At 45.1% G+C, this 18,616-nt stretch overlaps 1 protein-coding gene across 6 annotated transcripts in view; it reads right to left on the minus strand.

Annotated features, from left to right (window-relative positions):
* The window catches only part of DIP2A (disco interacting protein 2 homolog A), a 165,623-nt gene that overhangs the window by 61,046 nt on the left and 85,961 nt on the right, over nucleotides 1-18,616 (minus strand). For all 6 annotated transcript variants that reach the window (XM_040357583.1, XM_040357582.1, XM_040357585.1 and 3 more), the window contains exons 2-3: nucleotides 11,683-11,754; nucleotides 248-367 (exon numbers count right to left, since the gene is read on the minus strand). In XM_040357583.1, coding sequence (XP_040213517.1) covers nucleotides 248-367; nucleotides 11,683-11,754 — 192 coding nt within the window. The remainder of the gene's footprint in view (nucleotides 1-247; nucleotides 368-11,682; nucleotides 11,755-18,616) is intronic.

An 18,616-nucleotide genomic window follows, 5' to 3' on the forward strand; every position in this document is an offset into this window, starting at 1 on the left:
TAGACCTCTACAGAGAGCCCACTGCATCCACAGAAAGAGAAAGGGACTTTTTCTGCAGCATGCTGGCAGGGGACAGACCTTTCCACTATGGCTGTGGCTTCCTCCTAAAGAAAACAAATTGTACAGCTTTAAACACCTTTTGCTTAAATGCGCCTGAAAAGTATTTAGCTAAAAACTGGAAGTTCAGTGACAACTTTATTCTATAAGCATGCAAAGAGTGAAATCTTTAAAGAGAAAAAAAACCAACCAGATCGAAATCGCTCATCCCGTGAACTGGTGGAACGAGACCTCTGCTGCTTGTTGGTGGTTGTCGTAATTTGTGATGAGCCCAAGAGTTTAGCTTCTGTTTGCAAAGAAGGATCTACTCCTGGATATAAATACAAATGTCACGCATGTCAAATGCGTACACACTGGATACCTATATCATACATACATTGTAAGTTAGATTTGGCTTTCTAAACCTTCTATAAAGCTGAACTCCAGGTATATATATTTTTTCTTTTGCATAGTGACATTGATCCTGCTTGGAATAATATAAGTACACATATTCCTGGCTGATCCTCATGGAACACACCTGGAATTTAGCTTAACCACATCCAGACCCTAGGTGTTTTTCAGATTTGGTGTTTGCAAGACTAAAACAGTTTTTTCTGCTAGAAAATTACTTAAAACCCCCAAACATTATATATATTTTTTTTCTAACACCCTAGAGAATAAAATGGTGGTCATTGCAATACTTTTTGTCACACCGTATTTGCGCAGCGGTCTTACAAGCGCACTTTTTTTGGAAAAAAATCACTTTTTTGAATTAAAAAATAAGACAACAATAAATTTGGCCCAATTTTTTTATATATTGTGAAAGATAATGTTACGCCGAGTAAAAGTATACCCAACATGTCACGCTTAAAAATTGCGCCCGCTCGTGGCATGGCGTCAAACTTTTACCCATAAAAATCTTGATAGGCGACGTTTAAAAAATTCTATAGGTTGCATTTTTTGAGCTACAGAGTAGGTCTAGAGCTATAATTATTGCTCTTGCTCCAACGATCGCGGCGATACATCACTTGTGTGATTTGAACACCGTTTTCATATGCGGGCGCTACTCGCGCATGCGTTCGCTTCTGTGCGCGAGCTCGTCAGGACGGAGCGCTTTAAAAAAATATTTTTTCTGTTTTCTTATTTATTTTATTACTTTTTACACAGAAAAAAATAAATAAAAATGTGATCACTTTTATTCCTATTACAAGGAATGTAAACATCCCTTGTAATAGAAAAAAAGCATGACAGGTCCTCTTAAATATGAGATCTGGGGTCAAAAAGAAAAAAAAAAATATTGAAACTGTCATTTTTTCAAATGACAAAAAAAAAAATGTTTCTTTAAGACGCTGGGCGGGACTGACGTTTTGACGTCACTTCCGCCCAGCAGAGCTATGGGGACGGGTGAAGGAGATTTTTTCCTTCACTCGCAACCCCAGTGAACAGCCGAACGGTCCCGATCTCCTCCGCCGCTACCGACGGCTCCGGTAAGCGGCGGAGGGCGCGGGAGAGCGGTGGGCCCTCTCCCGCCACCGATAACGGCGACCTCGCTGCGAATCTGCCGCGAAGACCGCCGTTATCGTGTACAGGACCGTTGCCACTAAAGATGGATACCTCGGTTGTGGCAGCAGCTGCTGCCGTTACCGAGATATCCATCTTTAAAATTAGGACGTATATATACATGCGCAGGTCCGGAAGTGGTTAAGGCCCCTTTCACACTTGTGCGACCTGAAAGTCCTGCGATTTTGCTGCGACTTGAAGCAATCCTTATGTAATCTTAAAGTCTATGGACCTCAAGTCGCATCAAAGTCGGACCAAAGTGGTGCAGGGACTACTTTGAAGTCACACAGATATGAATGGTTTCTCATTGGAAATCATGGAGTATGACTTGTCATGCAACTTTGTCCCAAGTCGCAGGACAAGTCACACATGTGTGAAAGGGGCCTTAAAAGGTAAACTGCTGTTGAAATGCTTTCATGGAATGCATCGTACCTGCTCAGAGCTACAGTTTTTCATGCAGGCATAGCTGCAGTGCACCAATCTACTCTAGTCCCCTTCCTCGGGAAGCTGATTATCTAAAACCCCTGATGCTTACCAGTTTGTAAATCAAGAGAGGAATTCCCAAACACACACATTGTAGGCGGCTAGCTTCCTCATGTACAGAACGCCTTTTGTATCAAAGTCCTAAAACTAAGATGTTTTCACAGCCATCAAATTTAAACTGCCTTGGATCTCTGAATCTGACACGTGATATATCATGCAGAGGAAGGAAATTCCGTTGCAGTGAATAAAATAAAACTTGGTTCTATAGACTGAAGGTTTTTTACCTTCATAAAAAAACCTTCAGTATGTAGCTTTCCTTGCAGCCCCCCTAATACCTACCCAAGCCCGATCCAGTGATGTGCATCAGAGTGGCTGCTCTTCCAGGTCTCTGCCTCTTCATTGGCAAAGAGACAGCCATTGGCTCCTGCAGCCGTCAATCACAGCCAGTAAAAAGGAAGCAGGGGCGGGGCTGGGCCCTGCTCTGTGTGTCTTATGGACAAACAAAGCGGGGGTTAAAGCGGGGTTCCAACCACAATTGCGTTTTTATAATATAAATCTGGTCACTTACTATTTTACAATCCGCCGTCGCTCCGCATAGTTATTCAAAAAAGATGTCCACACCGTTGTCATTTTGCTTGTGGGCATTGTGAAGCCTACAAGCACTTACTTCCTGGAAATCTTGGATGGGGAGTGATAATTGGGTAGCACACTGCATCCTGGGAAATGATGACACACATTTCCCAGGAGCATTAGAGGGAGATGATGTCAGAATCCTAGGTGATTCCAAAGGCAGATTTTGTTGAACTGCACAGTAACAGGCATTTCCAGATGAGTAAAAAATATTATTTTTTTCTTTTTTAGGTCTAATGAGCACAATAATGAAAGAAAAAAAATTGGGATGGAAACTCCACTTTAAGGAGCAAGCATGCACAAGTGCCCCCATTGCAAGCGCCTTGCTATGGGGGCACTCAGGGAAGAGGAGGAGCCAGGAGCACTAGCAGGGGACCCGAGAAGGAGGATCAGGGCCGCTATATGCAAAAACATTACAGAGCAGGTATGACCGTTTTTTAATTTAAAATAAATAAATAATAAGTTGAATCTTTAATATTACTTTAAAAGTATGCTCGCTAATATTTAGGGGGATGTGAAAAGCAGCTTTACTTACTCGACCTTCAGCTCCTCTGACACGTCGCCTATGGAGATTTTAAAGGGTAAAAGTTTGTCGCCATTCCACGAGCGGACGCAATTTTGAAGCGTGACATGTTGGGTATCAATTTACTTGGCATAACATTATCTTTCACAATATAAAAAAAAATTGGGCTAACTTTACTGTTGTCTTATTTTATTTAAAAAAAAGGGTATTTTTTCCCAAAAAACAACCACCATTTTATTCTCTAGGATGTTAGAATAAAAAATATATATAATGTTTGGGGGCTCTAATTAGAGGGAAGGAGATGGCAGTGAAAACACTGGGGAATACCATTAGCATTGCTGGTTTACTTGTCATGCCAAGGGCCACCACAAGATGGCGCCAGATCACAGAAGGAAGCATAGGCCTGCAGAAGGCCGCAAAGCCGCAGCCTCAATTACCGGCCGGCGTGGCCGCACGGAGACTAAGGATGCGGTCTCCTGTGTCTCCGTGCGCCCCTACCTCCCCCACCGTGCGATCACGTTGGGCCGGGCCGGACAGTAATTGAGGCTGCGGCTTTGTGGCCTTCTGCAGGCCTATGCTTTCTTCCCGGGCGCCAGCTCGCTAATTCTAGTCGCAATTGCAACCTGGCGCCCAAATTTTGTCGAACCCTGATGTACATAATCAACTATATAGGAATTTATGGTTTTTAGGTTATCTACACTATCAACACAACGGGGGGGGGGGGGCGGTGACGTCCTGCCCGCAGACTGTGGCCGGAAAGTGGGTGCAAATACCTGTATCTGCACCCCCCTCCCCACTGAAAGGGAGGGATTCGATCAGCGGGAGTTCCACTTTGGGGTGGAGCTCCGCTTTAAGAGCAGTGGGTGCAATTTCAGTCTACTGCCTCATTCCTCTGCTATCTGCATGAATCCCTTCTGACACATTTTCCTGACACCAGGAGAAAAAAAGGTGACAGTGGAGAGACCTCTAGCACAGAGCTTGTGATTGACAGCCTCAGCTCTGTTCTTGTGTTGTGAGGAGGGGGTCCCTTCCATTCAATCAGCTCTCAGAGCTCTCCTCACTGAGATCTATAGCAGTGTGTAACTGCAGCTCTCTGCCTGTGAATGTTCAGACAAGCTTTAAAAATTCTTGACTTCGAACGGCTGTAGAGAATAGAAGACTGCAGATAAACAGGTACAACTTATGTAGGAGGATTTGTTTTATCTCTATGTATTATCTGAGGCCAGTCACTTCAATGGGGTATATGTTAGGGCTTGCAACCACTTTAAATAAACATTCAGTTATTTCTTAATTATAATTATCAGAAAGCCAATGTCATCTGGTTTCCAGATAGCGCTTGATTTTTCCATACTGTGAAGAACATGCTCTGCCTATATGGCTGCATTTACAGTAAGGAAGGGGAGGAAATTCTGCTTAGTTTGGCTCTGATACTCTGGGCCAGGGATTAGGGTTTAGTAGGAATCCCTCACTCAGCATGTAAAACGCCCAGAACTGCCTGGAAAACAAAACTGACCAGAACAGTAGACAGATCCCAGGTTCGCTCTCAACCATCCGATAGGCGAGAAAAATTAGGAATATTCTTATCCCATACCTAATAAAAAACGTTCAATATATACTACTAATGTGCCCTGCGATTTATTACACTAAACAATCTTACTAATTTCTATATAGAAGCCCAGAACAGATGAAAATTTGGTGCACGTCTGCTTCTCTTAGAGAGGACCCCCCCCCCCAAAAAAAGAACTACTAGTGTTGCTCCTCAGTATACAAGACCTTACCTACGTAACATTGCTAGTAGATGACCAAGAATACTACCATCTTTTCATGCATTGATCACATACATTTAGGGGATCCCTTCCGCTTTCCCAATGGCCTAAATACTGTACACCAGGGGTGCCCAACCTTTTGAAGCATGAGGGCCACTTAAGTGACTTGGTAACCGGTCACGGCTACAATGAGCAGAGTGGGCCGATGGCAGGTCTGTGTTTGCTCTGCATATGCGGAGCGGACACGGACACGGCCCACTATACTCAAGGTAGGAGATTTAAGGTAGGACACAAGTCGGTTTACATCTGCCACTCCTCAGAGGTGAATGGAGGTTCCAATTGGGTCGGACTGACCATGTGAAAGGGGCACAAGGCTGCTTTCACACTGATGCGCTGCAGTTTACCCGCACGGTGGGTGCAACGCAGTGTACCTTTGGCTTTCCTGCACTATGCAATAGACTTCAATTATATTCTGCAGGTCTGGTGCGCTTTCAGAAAACTCACCAAACTCGCAGGTAATAACAGAAGTCTATGGCTCAGTGCAGGTAACCCGCAGTGCGCTGCTCTGCATCCGCGGATCAGTTTGAAAGCAGCCCAGTAACCACTGCAGAACAGATATGACCATATATACACTGTGATTTTAGTAATAAACTGACCTTTAATAACAGTATTCTATTCCATCCCAGAGCAGGAGGTCGCAGGGAACCCCTGCTTTACACCATGGATCCAACATGATACTAAAAATATTCCAAATGCATTTTGGTCTTGCAGACCCAATGCTACTAACACCCAGTTCCACTTCATTCCAAAGGATATATGCCGAGGTATCATGTAGGGTGTCGGCCGATATAGTTTTTTCAGGGCCGATACCGATTTTTAGCCAATATCAAGTGCTGATATTCTGTACATCACAATCACCTGCCACCCAGATGCAGCATGTCACTTGCCATTGTCACCTGCCACCCATATGCAGCTTGTCACTACTTACACTACTTCTGGCAGGATCTCCCCAGCGGCATCCGAGCGGGTAAACTTCCACATGCGGGCGGGCGGTGAGAGATGATGTAACTATCTCTCTGCTCGCCTGCGGCTCTGTTAAGAGCAGCATTCATGGCCCTGCTAAAGGGGCGGAAAAGCGGTGATGGGCAGTGAAAGATGATGTCATCTTTCTGCTGCCCACTGCATCGCCTACAGAGATTGGCACAGACTGCAGCGAGCACCGCACAGGGACAGGGGGAGGATATCGGACCAATATCGGTAAGTTTCTGACCGATACTGATTATTTGAAAATTTTGAATATCGGCCGCTCCTATAATCGGTCTACCTAGTACCTTGCTCTCAACTTTATCATGCAACCAAGATGAAGTCGTCCAAGTCCAGACAATGTATTGTCTGTGTTTTCTTGCCCGTTCTTCATGTCCACTGTAGTCCAATGTTCCTGTTCCCTGACCCCTGGGTTGCCACTACCTATCCTTTTCAAATATCAATATATTTTATTCTACAGTTGGGCAATTGTTGGGATACAGTAGATGATGATTTCAGTCCTCTTAGGTCTTAATTGACAGATTGTGTTCCCTGTGGAGTGCTGGTTACCATCATCCTATTGAGGATACATGCTGGTTTGACCTTCTGTTAGCTCAGAGGTCCATCGGATCCGGTAAGCGCCTATTTTATCAGCTGGGGGAGGTGGTGTCACACAGGATCCTGCAGTATTTCTCACAAGATTTTCTCCATCCTTTATCCTGGGACTTGTGGTTCCTCTGCATAATATTTGGGGCTAGATTCACATAGATCAGCGGATCTTTAGATCCACGTGATCTATGTGATTTAAGATCCGCTGCCGCAAGTTTGAGAGGCAAGTGGGTAATTCACAAACCACTTACCTCCAAACTTGCGGCGGCGGATCATAAATCCCCCGGCGGAATTCAAATTCCGCGGCTAGGGGGGAGTGTACTATTTAAATCAGGCGCATCCCCGCGCCGATTTAAATGCGCATGCGCCGTCCGCGAAATTTCCCGGCATGCATTTCTCCCAATGACGTCGCTAGGACGTCAGTGGTTTCGATGCTTACGTAAATGACGTCCATCCGTATTCGAGAACGACTTTCGAGAACGACGTAAAAAAAAAAAAATTGACGCGGGAACGACGGCTATACTTAACATTGGCTGCGCCTCATAGAAGCAGGGGTAAGTATACGCCGGGAAAACCGCTACGGAAACATCGTAACAACACTGCGTCGGGCCCGCGTACGTTCGTGAATTGGCGTATCTAGCTGATTTACATATTTCTCAGTGTAAATCAGCGAGCACGCCCCCCGCGGCCATTTTTAAAATGCAGTTAAGATCCGATGGTGTAACACAGTTACACCTGTCGGATCTTAGGCATATCTATGCGTAACTGATTCTATGAATCAGGCGCATAGATACGACCGGCCTAACTCAGAGATACGACGGTGTATCAGAAGATACACCGTCGTATCTCTCTCTGAATCTGGCCCATTGTGTCTACAGACTTACTATTCTAACATTGTGCTGCACTTATTTTGTTTTTTATATGTCTATGAGGTGATGTGATTAGCCTAAAAGGAGTTGTAAAGGTTTGTTTTTTATTTTCTAAATAGGTTACTTTAAAGTGGAGGTTCACCCTAAAACAATTATATAACATTACATCCAACATACTTCTGACATGTACAGTATGCTGTTTTACCGTTTTATTGTTATTTTCCCCCCGGCTTCCGGGTTCTGATTCCCGCGGGACTGGTCGTTCATATTCAGAGGTTAGATGATTGACGTCTGGTGAAAAACTTCCCAAGGCGCGTCACCAGTTTTCCGTAAATTGCCGACCTGCGAGTCGGCTCTTTACGGCTCCTGCGCCAGCCGTGTAGAGCTAACTGCGCAGGCGCTATATAGAGCCAACTCGCAGGTCAGCTATTTACGGAAAACTGGTGACGCGCCTTGGGAAGTTTTTCACCAGACGTCAATCATCTAACCTCTGAATATGAACGCCCAGTCCCGCGTGAAACAGAACCCGGAAGCCGGGGGGAAAATAACAATAAAATGGTATGTACGGCGAAAAAAAAAAAAAAAATACCAGCATACTGTACATGTCGGAAGTATGCTGGATGTAATGTTAATGCCACGTCACCTGCCACAAGTTGTGGATTGTCCACTTGCCACATCACCTGCCACAAGTTGTGGATTATCCTCATGCCTTCACCTTCCTAATATGATCTCCATGAAGACCATGTGCCACATCCCACAGTTCAGGATGTGTGCTTGAACAGCAGTGATTAGAGAAAGTTGGGATACAGAACTTGCCATTGTCATCTTAGTTAGTTCTCTCTTCTCTCTGCTATACCCACAAGCACACGGCTGTGCAAAGCACTCCTGGGTAATTAAAATGTCCAGACAGGAATTTCCTGTCTTTACAGAGGCTACAGTGACCAATGACATTTTTGCTGCTAAAACGCTGGAGCTCAAAAACGCCGCAGTAGCGTTTTTTAGGGATGTTAAGTGTTTTTGAGAGTTTTTAATCGTTTTTGAGCGTTTTTTAACATCTGGCGTTTTTACAGCTCTGTCGTCGGCACCACAGAACGCCCTGGTCCTGGGTTTTTTTTACAGCTCAAAAACGCCTATGCCATTTGTAGCTCAAAAACGCCGATGTGGGCATGAAGCCATAGAATAACATGGACAGGCGTTTTTAAGCTGTAAAAAACGCTCAGAAAAGTGGCTGTAAAAATGTCTATGGAAATGAGTCCTATGTTTAAGGCTTCATTTCCATGGACGTTTTTGGACGTTTTTACAGCCACTTTTCTGAGCGTTTTTTGCAGCTTAAAAACAGCTCTCCATGTTAGTCTATGGCCTCATGCCCACCATGACGTTTTTGAGCTGTAGATGGCTGAGCCGTTTTTAAGCTGCAAAAAAAAAAAAAAACAGGACCAGTGCGTTCTGAAGCTCCAGCGTTAAAGCTGTAAAAACGCCAGACGTTAAAAAACGCTCAAAAACGCTACCGCTGCGTTTTTGAGCTCCATCTCAAAAAATAAATAAAAAAATAATAATAATAAAAAAAAACATGGACAGGCGTTTCTAACCACTTAACCCCCGGACCATATTGCTGCCCAAAGACCAGAGCACTTTTTGCGATTTGGGACTGCGTCGCTTTAACTGACAATTGCGTGGTCGTGCGACGTGGCTCCCAAACAAAATTGGCGTCCTTTTTTCCCCACAAATAGAGCTTTCTTTTGGTGGTATTTGATCACCTCTGCGGTTTTTAGTTTTTGCGCTATAAACAAAAATAGAGCGACAATTTTGAAAAAAAATAATATTTTTTACTTTTTGCTATAATAAAAATATATTAAAAAAAAAACATTTTTTTCCTCAGTTTAGGACGATACGTATTCTTCTACATATTTTTCGTAAAAAAAAAAAAATCGCAAAAAGCGTTTGATTGGTTTGCGCAAAAGTTATAGCGTTTACAAAATAGGGGGTATTTTTATGGCATTTTTATTAATATATTTTTTTTACTAGTAATGGCGGCGATCAGCGATTTTTTTTCGGTACTGCGACATTATGGCGGACACTTCGGACACTTTCGACACATTTTTGGGACCATTGGCATTTTTATAGCGATCAGTGCTATAAAAATGCATTGGATTACTATAAAAATGCCACTGGCAGTGAAGGGGTTAACACTAGGGGGCGGGGAAGGGGTTAAGTATGTCCCTGGGTGTGTTCTTACTGTGGGGGGGTGGCCTCACTAGGGAAAAATGACCGATCTTCTGTTCATACATTGTATGAACAGAGGATCAGCATTTCGCCCCCTGACAGGACCGGGAGCTGTGTGTTTACACACACAGCTCCCGGTCCCCGCTCTGTAACGAGCAATTGCGAGTGACCGGCGGCGATCGCGCCCGCCGGGCACCCGCACGGGAGTCACGGACAAGCTGTAAAAACGTCCATGGAAATGAAGCCTAAAAGGTTTAAAGACAGGCAGTGGACACGATGTACAGTCTTCACCCAAGATAACTACACGTACCCTAAAGCCAAAACTTTTAAAATAGATTGCAATTGGGTTAGATTCCATTTCAGGGTTATACTGCCATCTTTGACCCCACTAGGGAAATTCAGTGTTACATTTTTCTTGTGACACTATCATGAGTGAAAATGAGGAAACCCAAAACGTGAGTTGTTACAAGAACAGAAATAGAAAGAAAACCATCTAATGGGATCACTTGTCCTTGCAACACCTAAGAGGGAATTAACCTCATTTTGGAGAGATTTCCTATACTATTCTGTCTACAGGATTGGAGTTTAGGCAAATCTCTTGAATTGGACATAGATGGTGAACCCCTCACCCTCCACACTTAAAGAAATAACTCCTCTTCAAATTTTCAACATTGCCACTTTTCTTCATTTTTAAACAGACGTGAGTGCAGGTGGCATGAGGATTTGAAACAAGTGCACTTTAACCAGACTTTACCTGCCCCATCAAAGCACACTGAATGCCTTTAAAGACAAAGGGCCAGATCCACATACAAATAGATCGTCGCAGCGTATCAGAGATACACTACGCCGCCGTATCTTACCTGGCTTTAAATCAAATCCTGGAAAAATTTGCGCCATAAGTTACGGCGGCGTAGTGTATCTCTGGCGGCGGAATTCAAATCGGCGGGTAGGGGGCGTGATTCATTTAAATGAAGCGCGTCCCCGCGCTGAATGAACTGCGCATGCTCCGTTTCTAAATTTCCCGCCGTGCATTGCGCTAAATGACGTCGCAACAACGTATTTTTTTTCTAACTTAGACGTGATTTACGTCCATCCTGATTCACGGACGACTTACGAAAAAAAAAAAAATATTAAAATTTCGACGTGGGAACGACGGCCATACTGAACATGGCAAGTCTATCTATACGCCGCAAAATACCAGCTTTAACTATACGCCGGAAAAAGCCGACTAGAGACGACGTAAGAGAATGCGACGGCCGCGCGTATGTTCGTGGATCGTCTGAAATAGCTAATTTGCATACCCGACGTGGAAAACGACGTGAACGCCACCCAGCGGACGCCGAAGTATTGCATCTTAGATCCGAAAGGCGTACGAAGCTGTACGCCTGTCAGATCGAACCCAGATGCCGTCGTATCTTGGTTTGAGGATTCAAACTAAAGATACGACGCAGGAAATTTGAAAGTACGCCGGCGTATCAGTAGATACGCCGGCGTACTCTCTCTGTGGATCTGGCCCAAATACTTTAGTACATACATTTTTGGTCACTTCAACCACTAAAAACATCAGCCTAATGCCTCGTACACACGGGCTGAATGTCTGGGGGCATCGGCGGGTTCAATAAAAAAAGTCTGACATTTGGCCCATGTGTATGTCATATTGTCCGACAGAAGTTAGTTGGAAAACCAGCAGCCGACGTTCTCCTGAACGTTGATCGGAGTATTCTAGTGGGGGGGGGGCGTCCCCCTCTTAGAACACAACAGCTCAGCGGGGGAGATTGCTGTACTAATGTCGGACTGTTAGTAGAGCAGCTGCAACCGGAGCTGTCAGGTTTTTTTTGTTCAACCAGAAAAAAACTATTCGTGTGTACCAGGCTTTAAACTTGTTCAGCTAGAAACAAATTCCCCATCGTTCCACTGTTTTACACATCCTGTCACATGACCCACCCCTTTATAAGCTTACCTTGAATGAGTGGGATGTAACGAGCCAGAAGCTTGGCCCTCTTCTTCTCATAACCTTTCTGAGTTATGTCTCCTGAAAGACAAAGAAAACACAATGTAAATGTTAATTTATTAAGTCTGGTGTGCCATGGATGAAAACATCTGAGGACTCACATACGCTGCATTCTCTTAGGACTGGTTCACACCTATGCAGGTTGCAGTTTTCATATTGCAGGTACATTTTGCGTTTTTAAATAAAGGTTTTTGATCCATTGAAGTCTATGGAACCAAAAACCAGAAAAATGTCCCTGATCCTTACCATAAAACGCACAGATGTGAACGTGACCCATAGGAAATGATGGTAAATGGATTGTAGTGTGTCTGCAAAACTGAAAATGCTATAAATGCAACCAGGCCTTATGCAAGTACAATCTGTGAACCAATTTTATGCTTTTTACTATTACACAATTGAGAAGCGGGGGGGGGGGGGGGGGGGTTCTTTACAAAAAAAGGAATAAAGAAAAATATATAAAAAAATTATAACGAAAAAGGGGGGGGGGGGGTAGCCATCAGGGGCCCTGGGGACCTCTTGGCCTTTGTAAACACACAGATCCACCTCCTGTCAGAGGTGAGGAGACCGATGTGTGTTCCCAGTACAGAGGAACACAGATCGGTCTCCTCCCCTTGTGAGTGCCCTCCCCCTACAGTAGGAATCACTCCCAGGGAACATATTAACCCCTTCAGTGTCCCCTAGTGATAACCCCTTCCCTGCCAGTCACATTTACACAGTAATCAGTGCAGTTTTATAGCACTATAAATGTGAATGGTCCCAGAAATGTGTCAAAAGTGTCCGATATGTCCGCCGCAATGTCACGGTCACAATAAAAATCGCAGAACGCCATCATTACTAGCAAAAAAAAAAATGTTTTAATAAAAAATGCCATAAATCTATCCCCTATTTTGTAGACGCTATAACTTTTGCGCAAACCAAATTAATACACAGTTATTGTGATTTTGTTTACCAAAAATATGTAGAAGAATACATATGAGTCTAAACTGAGGATTTTTTTTTTTTTTTTACAAAATTGTGATATTTATTAAATCAAAATAGTTTTTTTCAAAATTGTCGCTCTTCTTTGGTTTATAGCACAAAAAATAAAAACTGCAGATGATCAAATACCACCAAACGAAATCTCTATTTGTGGGGGAAAAAAACAAAAGATTTAATTTGGGTACAGTGTTGCATGACCGCGCAATTGTCATTCAATGTGCAACAGCGCTGAAAACTAAAAATTGGTCTGGGCAGGAAGGGGAAAATGCCCTGGAAGTGGTTAAAAAACAGAAACAGACAAAAAACTGATATATTTTGATTAAAGAAACCTTTTTTTTTCTGAGCAAAACAGATGAAGGGGGCCTAAAGCTGAACTCCAGGCACGAAGGCCCCTTTCACACATATGGACCGTTCATTTCATCAGTTCAGTCACGTAAAAACGGATGACGTATTCATTAGTTTTTCATCAGTTATTTTTTATATCCACTACCAATGCAAAAACGGATGAAAAAACTGACCATTTGCCAGTCTACATCCGTTTTTTGTCCAAAATATTTTTTAACAGAAGAAAAAAAGAGCTTTGATCAGTTTTAAAAAACGGATGATGACGGATGCCAATGTAAACTGATGTAAATAGATGGTCATCCATTTACATCTGTTTTTCCATAGAGATGCAGTGATGTCTGTTTTTCAGCCATCAACGGATGGATGAAATACAATCGGAAAGCATGTGTGAAAGGGGCCCAAATCTTTCATATAAAATATATTCATCAACAGCCACAAAGGATATAAATCCACCTCGTGCACACCAAATGAGTTTGCAAACTAAGATTAGCTTGTTGTAAATGTAGAGAAGACGTTTAGACTAGGTTCACACTTGTGCGGTGACAATTGCATGTGATTTGCATCGCATTGCGGTGAAGATCGCATGCGATGTCTGTGTGATGCGAATTCAGACATACAAATTGTATGGCTGAAATCGCATTGCGTTCGCACCAAAATGGTGCAGGACTCTTTTTTTTGGGTTCGCACTGAAATCAGATTGCATGGGTATTCACACCTATGTGATCCGATTCCTGCACCATTTGACAGTTCGCACTGCGATCTGATCTGGTGGTGTCGTTAACTTTACATTGACATGTATACCCCATTCGGTGTCACATTTGGCACCTTTTCAGGAGAAAGGGGGGAGCAGATACCTGTGTAATACAGGTATTTTGCTCCCACTTCCTGGTATAGATACCTGAGCCACCCGTTGGTATGTACGCCACTTATAGCGCCTTCTCTGCCCCCCACCCTGTCTTCTGGGACACACACAGGTCCCAGAAGACAGCAGGGACCAGTGGAATAGTACAGCGCGAGTCGTACATGCGCAGTAGGGAACCAGGAAGTGAAGCTGCAAGGCTTCACTTCCTGATTCCCCTACCGAAGATGGCGGCGGCAGCACCCGAGAGCTTGGCTTCGGGTGCCGACATCATGGGCGTGCTGGACAGGTAAGTGTCCTTATTTTAAAAGTCAGCAGCTGCAGTATTTGTAGCTGCTGACTTTAAAAAATAAATACAAATTTGGTGGAACTCCGCTTTAACCAGGAGATGGAACATTCTCTTAGGACAGTGATGGCGAACCTTGGCACCCCAGATGTTTTGGAACTACATTTCCCATGATGCTCATGCACTCTGCAGTGTAGTTGAGCATCATGGGAAATGTAGTTCCAAAAAATCTGGGGATCCAAGGTTCGCCATCACTGTCTTAGGAGAGTAAGCTTCTTGCTTCCCTTGCAGGTTAGACTAGGGGAGTGCAATTAAGAAGATGGAACCCCAAGCAGAGTTTTACTATCGCCATATCAAACTCAAAATGTTTAATATGCAGTAATATGTAAATTAAAAAGAAACCAAATGGCTTAGGGTGGTAAGGTTTAGACAGCTTCGAAGAGTGATTAGGTTACTGTGACAGTAAATAAATCCCATCAAAAGGCTATAAATTCATACAAGGCAGTGGGACAGCAACTGTTAAGACAGCAGAAATCTGACTGTCACAGACAGACCCCATGGGAGGTAAATTTAATGCACTGACAATCTCTTTATTACAAGGCAGCTTATCTCTGGATACCCTGCATAGGGGTGAACGGGCAGCAGAAAACTCAAATAAGCCCTGTAATAGGATTCCAAGACTACGCTTCAAACAGAAAATAAGCAGCTGTTCCGGGACAAAGTCCTGTAGATAGAACGAGCATGCTTCAAACTTTCCTGTAAGAACTGTGCCAGGCGAGATGCTGAATCAGTGTGCCAGTACAAACACAAGTCTGTCAGTAAAACAGGCCAGCACCCACCCTGCACCATGCCAAAGCACATATGAAAATGCTACAAGTGCATCAAGCCATATGGTCTAGTCTAGTCACTCTTGGCAGACTCTTCCCCAAGTATACATAGCCTGAGCAGATCCTCGTTTTTGGCACAGTACTATTCTTGAGATATACAAGGCCAGTTTACATGAACAAAAACAGGAAAATGTCGTTTGTGCTAAAGAAAAAGCCATTAAAATAGGATTATTCTGCTCTATTGTTAACTGGATTAAACCATTGCCCAACATCACACAATCGATGAGACATTTTTCTATTACGAAGGTAATAAAGTACAATGGAACCTCGGATTACGAGCCTAATCCGTTCCAGGAGAATGCTCGTAATCCAAAAGTACTCGCATACCAAAGCGAGTTTTTCCCATAGAAGTCAATGGTGACCTGAGCGATTAGCAGTGTTTGATTGCTCAGTTCTCAGTGTAGGAGGTGGTGAGGGAAAGATATCGCATTGAATTGATATTGCATCCACCTAGGTGAGTATAAGTTGTATTTTATATACCCCATACTTTTCTTTTAAAGTGGACCTAGCATTAGAGATAAACTTACATATTATTTAGCATTAAAAATTAACACATATAGCCATTTATTACCTTCCACACAGTAGATCACTGACAATGCCATCATTCGATTTTTTAATCAGAAATATGGAGTCAGCTTTGTTAAGACACCATTAAGGGTCAGCACCTTGTTACTGGACTGAGATTCTGGCTTCAAAATATTACTCCTGTACAATCCTCATCCCAGTCACTAGAATTTACACACTATGGCCCAGATTCTCATACATTAGCGTTGCTCCTGGGCAGCGTAATGTATGAGCTCTACGTTTCACCGCCGCAGGTCTACAGGTTTAAATCCTGATTCTCAGAACACTTACCTGTAAACTTGCGGCGGTGTAGCGTTAGATTGCTCGGCGCAAGCCCGCCCAATTCAAATGGGGCGGGCACCATTTAAATTAGGCGCGCTCCCGCGCCGAGCGTACTGCGCATGCTCCGTCGGGTAAATTACCCGACGTGCATTGCGCTAAATGACGTCGCCCCGACGTCATTTGCCTAGATGTATACGTAAATGGCGTCCAGCGCCATTCACGGACGTCTTACGCAAACGACGTAATTTTTATTCAATTCGACGCGGGAACGACGGCCATAGTTAACATTGGTTGCGCCTGCTAATTAGCAGGGGCAACCTTACGCGTCGGGTACGCTACGCAAACGACGTTAATTCGCTGCGTCGACCTCGCGTATGTTCGGGAATCGCCGTACTTACCTCATTTGCATAGACGACGGGGAAAAGCGGCGATGCGACACCTAGCGGCGGGAAAAAAAATTACTTTTAAGATCTGACAGCGTAACAGCCTTACGCTTGTCAGATCTAATGGGTACCTATGCGCAACTGATTCTGAGAATCAGTCGCATAGATACCCGGGGCCAGATGAGGTGTTACGACGGCGCTAATGGTGTTGCGCCGTCGTAACGCCTTTGAGAATCTGGCCCTATATGCCTTAGCCTAATAGTGGCCACCATACATGGGTCAATAAATAGATATTTTTTCAACTGATCTCTTCCAATAAAGAATAAATGATCTATAGTCGACAACCCAACCAATCAATATGCCACATAGAGGAAGTGGACTTCGATTCACAGTTGAGATACAATCTCAATTTACACATTCCCGCTTACACCATGTAGTCTCATAGTCTGAGGTATGTCAGGACTGGCAATTAATACAAAATGGTAGATCATTTTCTACCCTTGCCGATCGAATTAAGTCTAAATTGATCGGAAAGGAAGTAATGGCTATTTCATTGTTTTGTTTGAATTGCACATAATATAAACATTGAAGTGTATGTGGCCATCCCTGCTGAACCGGCTAAGATTTGAACAATCTATGGCCGGCTTTAAAGCAAAATTGTAGGTAATAAATGAAGCCTAGTTTATACAGCAGGCATTGAATCCTAAATGTGGGAAAACCTCCACTAGGATTAGGTCATTTGACCTAATCCTAGTGGAGGTTTTCCCATATAAACCTACCACACATAGGCACACGACACTTGTAGTACACAACTTATACTAGAGTGATTGGAAATACTAGCAGGCAGGCCCGTCGGAACAGGACAGGCAAAGCAAGCAACTGCCTGGGGCCCCGAGCTGGCCAGGGGCCCCCAGCAGCCGCTTGCTATAAGTGCTGCAGTCTGTCCATGGGACGGGACCCAATGGGACCATTGGTCCCAGGCGGCAGGTTCTGAGGGGCGGCACATTGATGCCGAGAAAACACTGGTCCCGCATGATCGCTCCGCTCCACACGCCCGCCCCGCCCCCCTCTCCTCACCTCCCCTCACTGTATGGATGCCCTGGCGCCGCTGCTATTACATGTAATAGCAGATCACAGCTGGCCGCCCCCTCCCATCCTCTCCGCGGCTCCCCCCTTTGCTGCTGACAAGTGAAAGTCAGTTTTCAGACTGACGGCCAACAGCGTGAAGGGGGAGGAGCTTTCTGCTGAGTGGACACCCCATGATGAAAAGAGCCCAAGAGGGATCACTGCTGACACTGAGAGAAAGTAAGTGCCAACTCCCATACCCCCTCCCTACCACCCCTGGCTGTGTCTAACCCCCTCCCTACCACCCCTGCCTGTGTCTAACCCCCCTCCCTACCACCCCTGCCTGTGTCTAACCCCCCTTCCTACCACCCCTGCCTGTGTCCAACTCCCATACCCCCTCCCTACCACCCCTGCCTGTGTCCAACTCCCATACCCCCTCCCTACCACCCCTGGCTGTGTCTAACCACCTCCCTACCACCCCTGGCTGTGTCTAACCCCCTCCCTACCACCCCTGCCTGTGTCTAACCCCCCTTCCTACCACCCCTGCCTGTGTCTAACCCCCTCCCTACCACCCCTGCCTGTGTCCAACTCCCATACCCCCTCCCTACCACCCCTGGCTGTGTCTAACCCCCTCCCTACCACCCCTGGCTGTGTCTAACCCCCTCCCTACCACCCCTGCCTGTGTCTAACCCCCCTTCCTACCACCACTGCCTGTGTCTAACCCCCCTTCCTACCACCCCTGCCTGTGTCTAACCCCCCTTTCTACCACCCCTGCCTGTGTCTAACTCCCATACCCCCTCCCTACCACCCCTGGCTGTGTTAAAACCTACCTACCTACCACCCTGGGCCCTGCCTGTGTCTAACCCCCCCTCCCTACCACCCCTGGCTGTGTCTAACCCCCTTCCTACCACCCCTGCCTGTGTCTAACCCCCCTTCCTACCACCCCTGCCTGTGTCCAACTCCCATACCCACTCCCTACCACCCCTGGCTGTGTCTAACCTCCTCCCTACCACCTGTGGCTGTGTCTAACCCCCTCCCTACACCCCTGCCTGTGTCTAACCCCCCTTTCTACCACCCCTGCCTGTGTCTAACTTCCATATCCCCTCCCTACCACCCCTGCCTGTGTCTAACTCCCATACCCCCTCCCTACCACCCCTGGCTGTGTCTAAACCTACCTACCTACCACCCTGGGCCCTGCCTGTGTCTAACCCCCCCTGGCTGTGTCTAACCCCCT

This window comes from Rana temporaria, chromosome 6 (genome assembly GCF_905171775.1).
Source record: "Rana temporaria chromosome 6, aRanTem1.1, whole genome shotgun sequence".
In the NCBI taxonomy this organism is placed as follows: Eukaryota; Metazoa; Chordata; class Amphibia; order Anura; family Ranidae; genus Rana; species Rana temporaria.